Below are 6,380 nucleotides of genomic sequence, written 5' to 3'. Positions count from 1 at the left end.
GCCATCTTTCTTTGTTGGTGTGGGCACAGACTCCTGTTCCCTAAAGGGGGCGCTGCAAAGGCCCAGGGGGCTCCTGGCAGACGGTGTGAGGGACCAGGCCAGGCTGTATGCAGCTCAGCCATGTGCCGTGAGGGTCCCCAGCTGAATCTAACCTGCTTGAGTTAGACCTGATGGTTAGCCTAGGTGGGTTAGGTATGGCCTTCATCCAGGTCTGGCCAACATGGTGGCAGGAGTTTCCTGCTTTTCCACAGAGCTTTCTTAGGTGAGGTGAGTGGAAAGCGGAACAGGTTCGCTGCCTGGCTCACGTTTCCTTACTATCCAGGTCCCCTTAGCGCCTCATTTTCCTCTCCCCCTGCTCTCTAGAAGTTCCATGTCAGCTACTTTCCTCGGTCTCCCGGTCTCCCTTGATACACTGACCATCCGTCTCTCCCGTAACTTCCGGGAAATCAGGGTAGAGCCCGCTGCAGCCTTAGCCCCGTTCCTCCTCTAGCTCCCGTGGCCCCTCAAGCCCTAGTGCAGGCTCGTGCATCGGGCTGCCGGTCGCTGCTCACCAACACGTGCTGACCGCGCTTTCTCCGGGTGCGGCTGGCCCTGAGACGAGATGCAGGTATCCAGCCCTCCCAGCCTGGATATTTGGGGCAGTGTGTTAGCCTCCTCTGCAGAAAGTTCCAGGCATCTAGCCCCCACACTCTACACCCAAGGTACAAACCCAGCCTACAAAGGGACCCTTGACAGCCAGAGTTCCTCAAAATGTAATCCATTCAGCGATGGAAGACTACGGGAGCTAGCGGAGTCCCAGTTCCAAGAGACTATGCTTTTCCCTTCCTTCTGTGCACACACCAGTCTGAGACTGGTGGCCGCAGCCTCCAGACCAGGATCCTGGACAGGAGGTAGCTGGGGATGTGCTCTCCTCCCCGCTGAAGAACCCACTGCCTCAGCTTCGGTAGCAGCGAAGGGATGGTTCTGATGGACGCTTCTGGAAAAACGTGTGTGTGTGTGTGCGTGCCTGTGTGTGTGTGTGATTGGGCTTTTGTTTCTTCCTGAAGGTAGAAGGTAAGAAGCCTGCACAAAATCCCATGCTCAGAAGCCATTGTGGTCCTTGCTGGCTCCCCGTCTCCTTGTATGAGACAGTCCCTTCCTGTTAAAGTCCAGTCTGTCAGCGTTGATACCTTGTAGAATGCATTCTGACGGGAGTTAACTACAGAAGGCATGGCAATAAAGATGGTCACTCGTCACTGCTTGAGTGCCCTGTCCTATGCTGTCCTTTGGCTTCCAGAATTCCCCTCCCCGAAGCTATGAGGTTCCCAGGGGTGGGGCCCACGTCTTATGTGCTTGGTGCCCACTTCAGACTTGGCACAAAGCATGGTGAGTATTAGAAAAAAGTGTACTGGTTAAGAAACCATTACTAGCCGGGTGCTGGTGGCTCACGCCTGTAATCCTAGCTACTCAGGAAGCTGAGATCTGAGGATCGCGGTTCAAAGCCAGCCCGGGCAGGAGAGACCGTGAGACTCCTATCTCCAATAAACCACCAGAAAACCGGAAGTGGTGCTGTGGCTCAAGTGGTAGAGCGCTCGCCTTGAGCTGAAGAGCTGAGGGACAGCGCCCAGGCCCAGAGTTCAAGTCCCACGACCGACAAAAAACAAAAAACGTTACTGTGCCTACAGGTGAGGTGTGGTGTTGTTTGAGACTACGGTCTCACTGTGTAACCCATGCTGGCCTCCAGCGTCTTCCCTGCCAGAGCCTCCCACACATACTTGTCCTCACCCAACTGAAATTTAATTGGTCACAGCTGCAAGTATTGATCTCAAGCTCAGAGTGAACTTTGTACTTCAGAGGTCATTGGGTCTCAACGGCTGCACCAATGGTTGAGATCCTAAAGGTCTTCCACACTGGGCACTTCCTCTACCCGAGGCCATCCAGTGACTGATACAAACCCAGCGAAAGCCCAGCACAGCAGCGAGCCGCCCTGTGCCTCAGCCATTTAGCGACCCAAGCTAGATTTGGGCTTGAGGTAAGGGGAGCAGGACAACAGCCATGTGTAACGCCTCCTGCACCGGACGCAGACTGCATCCAAGGTTGTATGTCCACCTCCACCATGATCCTGGGAGATCTTTTTCTTTTTGGTTATGGGGCCTGAACTCAGGGCTGTCCCTGAGCTTTTTCACTCAAGGCCTGGGGTGATACAGAGAGGCTCACCCAGCTGCGGACTGCTGTGATACCTGGCAGGAAGCTGGTGCCGGTGAGTGCTGAGCTGGTATTGCCTCTGTCACCATTAGTGCCAGTTCTAGCTTCTAAAGCAGGATTTGTTCATCTGCAGCGTGGGATTTTTTTTTGTGTGTGTGGGGGGCCGTCGTGGGGCCTAAACTCTGGGCCTGGGCGCTGTCCCTCAGCTCTTCAGCTCAAGGCTAGGACTCTACCACTTGAGCCACAGCGCCACTAATGGCTTTTTTTCTTTTTGCTTATGTGGGCTGAGGAATCGAACCCAGGGCCTCAGGTATGCAGGGCAAGTGCTCTACCACTGAGCCACCTTCCCAGCCCTGGGATTTTTTTTTTCTTGGTCAGTTGTAAGTCCTGAACTCAGGGCCTAAGCACTGTCCCTGAGCCTCTTTGTGCTCAAGGCTAGTGTTCTATCACTTGAGCCACAGCTCCACTCTGGTTTTTGAGTGATTAATTGGAGATAAGTGTCTCACAGGGACCTTTCTGCCCAGGGCACCTTGGAACCATGATCTTCAGCTCTCAGCCTCCTGAGTAGCTAGGATTACAGGCAAGAGTCACTGGCGCCAGGCAGACTGGGGTCTTTTTAGGGGTTCCTTCCTCACACCCAGATTACCTGCACAAAGAACAGTTATGGTTTTGACTTGTGTTTCGCCTAAAATGTATGTTGGAATCACAATCCCCCAGTTAACTTGGAATCTGACCTCATTTGAATATAGGGGCTTCACAGAGGTGAGGAAGTAAGGTTATGCAGTCAGACCCTACTTCAATGCAGCTCATGTCTGTGAAACAGGAAATCTGCAGATGGAGATAGAAGGAAGCCAGATACTGGTGGCTCACGCCTGTCATCCTAGCTACTCAGGAGGCTGAGATCTGAGGATCGAGGTTCAAAGGCAGCCTGGGCAGGAAACTCCGTGACTCTTAACCTCCAATAAACCACTACAAAACCGGAAGTGGCGCTGTGGCTCAGCTGAAGAGCTGAAGGACAGCGCTCAGACCGAGAGTTCAAGCCCCACAACTGACAAAAAAAAAAGGAAATAGAAGGAAGCTGATACAAAGAGGCACAAAACTCCTGAAGGAGGCATGCTGGGATTATGCCACCTTTCGCCACCAGAGGCAGAGACAGGATGATCCTCTGCCTGGGCTGGAAAGTCCTCATGAGACTCATCTCCAATTAACCAACAGAAAACTGGAAGTGGCGCTGTGGCTCAAGTGGTAGAGTGCTAGCCTTTAGCTGAAGGGACAGCACCCAGGCCCAGAGTTCAAGCTCACAACGGACAAAAAGAAAAAAGAAAGTTCTGCTCTCTGGAGACTTTGGGAGCTGGCCCACGTCCCACAGGGCTAACCTTGTCTGCACTTCAGTGTCTTCTCTTGATGCCGGTTCTCCTGGCACTGGATCTAGAGGCTGGTGTCCGCTTGGCCTTCCTGGCAGTCCAGCCTGGGCAGGCTTCGAACACAGCGGCTGCAGCCTTCACCCTCTGGCCACGAACACTGGGTGGAGTGGCACAAGTAGCCCCTACCCGCAGGTTCAGCCCAGTGAGCCACCTGAGGAGGAAACAGAACTTGGGGAACCCACTGGGGGATAGGTGAATGAGAACTTGAGGGGCAGGTCACGGGCTATGGGCAGTGGGGCAGAGGATCTATGGCCCATCATGTCACCTCACAGCTCAGCACCCTCTCCATAAGGAGGAGATGAGCAAAGTAACACTTACAGGGGTCTTACCACGTTCCACCTCCTCACACCAGTTATATGTGCTAACTCTAAACTGCATTCTTCCAGTCACGGGAAGATACAATCATTCTCCCTTTTCAGAGAAGGGCACCAAGAGCTATGTAACTTTACTTGGTAGTCTGCATGCAGGTCTGCCTGACTCCACAGTTCATATTGCTTGTTTGCTTGCTTGCTTTTTTTTTTTTCTTATGAAATTATTGAAAATATCTGCAAATATTTCTTAGGACTCAGCCTATTAGGCAGGCAAATATTCCAACTTTATAAATGAAGAAATCAAGGCTCAGAGAAGCAGGATACCAGTGGCTCATGCCTATAATCCTGGCTTCTGAGGAAGCTGGAATCTGAGGATCACAATTTGAAGCCAGCCTGGGCAGGAAAATTTGTGAGACTCTTATCTCCAATTAATCAGTAAAAGTGCTGGAAGTAGAACTGTAACTCAAGTGCACAGCACCAGCCTTGAGCAAATAAATAAATAAACAAAACTAAAGGATGGCTGGGAATGTGGATTTGAGGATCATGGTTCAAAGCCAGCCCAGTCAGGAAAGTCCATGAGACTTTTTTTTTGTCAGTTGTGGGGCTTGAACTCTGGGCCTGAGTGCTCTCCCTCAGTTCTTCAGCTTAAGGCTAGTGCTCTACCACTTGAGCTACAGCGCCACTTCCGGTTTTCTGGCGGTTTATTGGAGATAAGAGTTTCACAAACTTTCCTGCCTGGGCTGGCTTTGAACCTCGATCCTCAGATCTCAGCCTCCGGATAGCTAGGATTACAGGTGTGAGCCACCAGCGCCCAGCCGTGAGACTCTTATCTCCAATTAACTACCAGAAAGCTGGAAGTGGTGCTGTAGCTCAAGTGGTAGAGTGCTCACCATGAGCTGAAAAGCTCAGGGACAGCGCCCAGGCCCAGAGTTCAAGCCCAGTGTTGCCAAAAAAAGAAAAAAGAAAAAGAGAGGGGACTCAGAGAAGTCCACCCCAGGAAGGCAACTGACCTGGCGGGAACTCGTTCATGCCTGGCTCCCATGCTGGTCAATGGGATAGCAACATGGGCCCCCAGGGAGATGGTGGGTCCTTGCTGACAGCAGTGGGTGATTTCAGCTGGCCCTCAGGGGTGTCTACCTGTGCAGGGGGAGCAGCTGGCAGTCGCAATGGAGGGGATTTCCGCTGAGGTCAATGAGCTCCAGCTGGCTGAGATTGGGCAGGGCAGGCAGGACTCGAAGTTGGTTCTTCTGCAGGTACAGGCTCTGGAGCCCTGGACCCAGGCCGGAGAAGGCCCTTGGAGATATCTGCAAGGAAGTTCAGGGCTTGGTGTTAGCTTCTGACAGGCTGGCTGGGCCAGGTCTGAGAGAGAGATCCATCTCCCCTAGGAGAAGAGGACAAGGTGAGGAGTCTGAAGTGGCCCAGGCAGGAAGGGCAATGCTGGGGTCAAAACCCAGGCTGCTCTCATCTCCAAGACACCCAATGCCCAGTTCATCGTTTTTTTTCCTGCTCCGTCTGAACTCCACCTCTACAGATTCTCTTGGGCGCTCTCAGCAGTTGGTTGCTGCTCAGGCCCAAATAAACTCCCCCCTCCCTCTCCCATGCTCCAACAGGGCCTCCCCTCCTTCCCGGCTGCCCTTCACTGTGTGGCTCTGGATTCCATCTGCTCTGTCGTCCACACCCGTGCCCTCTAAAGGCAAGAAAAGTGTGTGCTTTATCTCAGGATGTCCATACACAGCCTAAAACCTGGCACCGATGGGCGATGAATGCATGCATGTCTCCGCTGGCTTTACGTTTCGCTCTCTGCCGCCCAGCCAGCGCCCACCTGCTCCAGGCCACTGCTGTTGAGAAAGAGGTGCTGCAGGGACCTGCCCAGAGGCTCGAAGGCGCCATCTTGCAGGGCCCTGAGTGGGTTCCCTGACAGCTGCAGCTCCAGGAGGGCAGGCAGCCCCTCCAAGGCCCGAGTGGGCACCTCTCGCAGCTGGTTCCCATCGAGATACAGCTTCTCCAGCTCCCGAGCCGGCCCTAGCGCCCCAGGAGCCACTTGGGTGATGCGATTTCCACTCAGGTGGAGCCAGCGCAGGGCTCGAGCCGCGGCCAGGTCTCCAGGGGCGAGGCGGTCCACCACGTTGTCCTGCAGGTGCAGGGAGAAGAGGTTGGGCAGGGCGCTCAGGGCGGCCCCTGGCACCTGCTGGAAGCGATTGCGCTCCAAGTACAGGTAGCCGAGGCGGGGGGCCCCTTCAAGGGCCGCCGCACTAAGCCCCGAGAGCTGGTTGTCGGAGAGGTAGAGGTAGAGCAGACGATCGAGGCCCGCCAAAGCCCCGGCCTGCAGCTCGGCCACGCCGCAGTGCTGCAGGTGCAGCGACAGCAGGTGGTGCAGGCCGGGGAAGGCGGCGCGGGGCACCGAGGGGAAGTGGTTCTGCCGCAGGTCCAGGAGCTCAGTGCCGTCGGGGAAGCCTCGGGG

General features: G+C 54.5%; 1 protein-coding gene across 1 annotated transcript in view; it reads right to left on the bottom strand.

Annotated features, from left to right (window-relative positions):
- Window positions 1–3,572: 3,572 nt before the first annotated feature.
- The window catches only part of Chadl (chondroadherin-like), a 12,015-nt gene continuing 9,207 nt past the window's right edge, over window positions 3,573–6,380 (bottom strand). Inside the window, exons 4-6 of the mRNA XM_013024779.1 lie at window positions 5,742–6,379; window positions 5,057–5,223; window positions 3,573–3,759 (exon numbers count right to left, since the gene is read on the bottom strand). Coding sequence (XP_012880233.1) covers window positions 3,573–3,759; window positions 5,057–5,223; window positions 5,742–6,379 — 992 coding nt within the window. The remainder of the gene's footprint in view (window positions 3,760–5,056; window positions 5,224–5,741; window position 6,380) is intronic.

This window comes from Dipodomys ordii, unplaced genomic scaffold (genome assembly GCF_000151885.1).
Source record: "Dipodomys ordii isolate 6190 unplaced genomic scaffold, Dord_2.0 Scaffold79, whole genome shotgun sequence".
Lineage (NCBI taxonomy): Eukaryota > Metazoa > Chordata > Mammalia > Rodentia > Heteromyidae > Dipodomys > Dipodomys ordii.
Note: the sequence above shows the minus strand (reverse complement) of the source record. Positions and strands in the feature narration are given on the sequence as shown.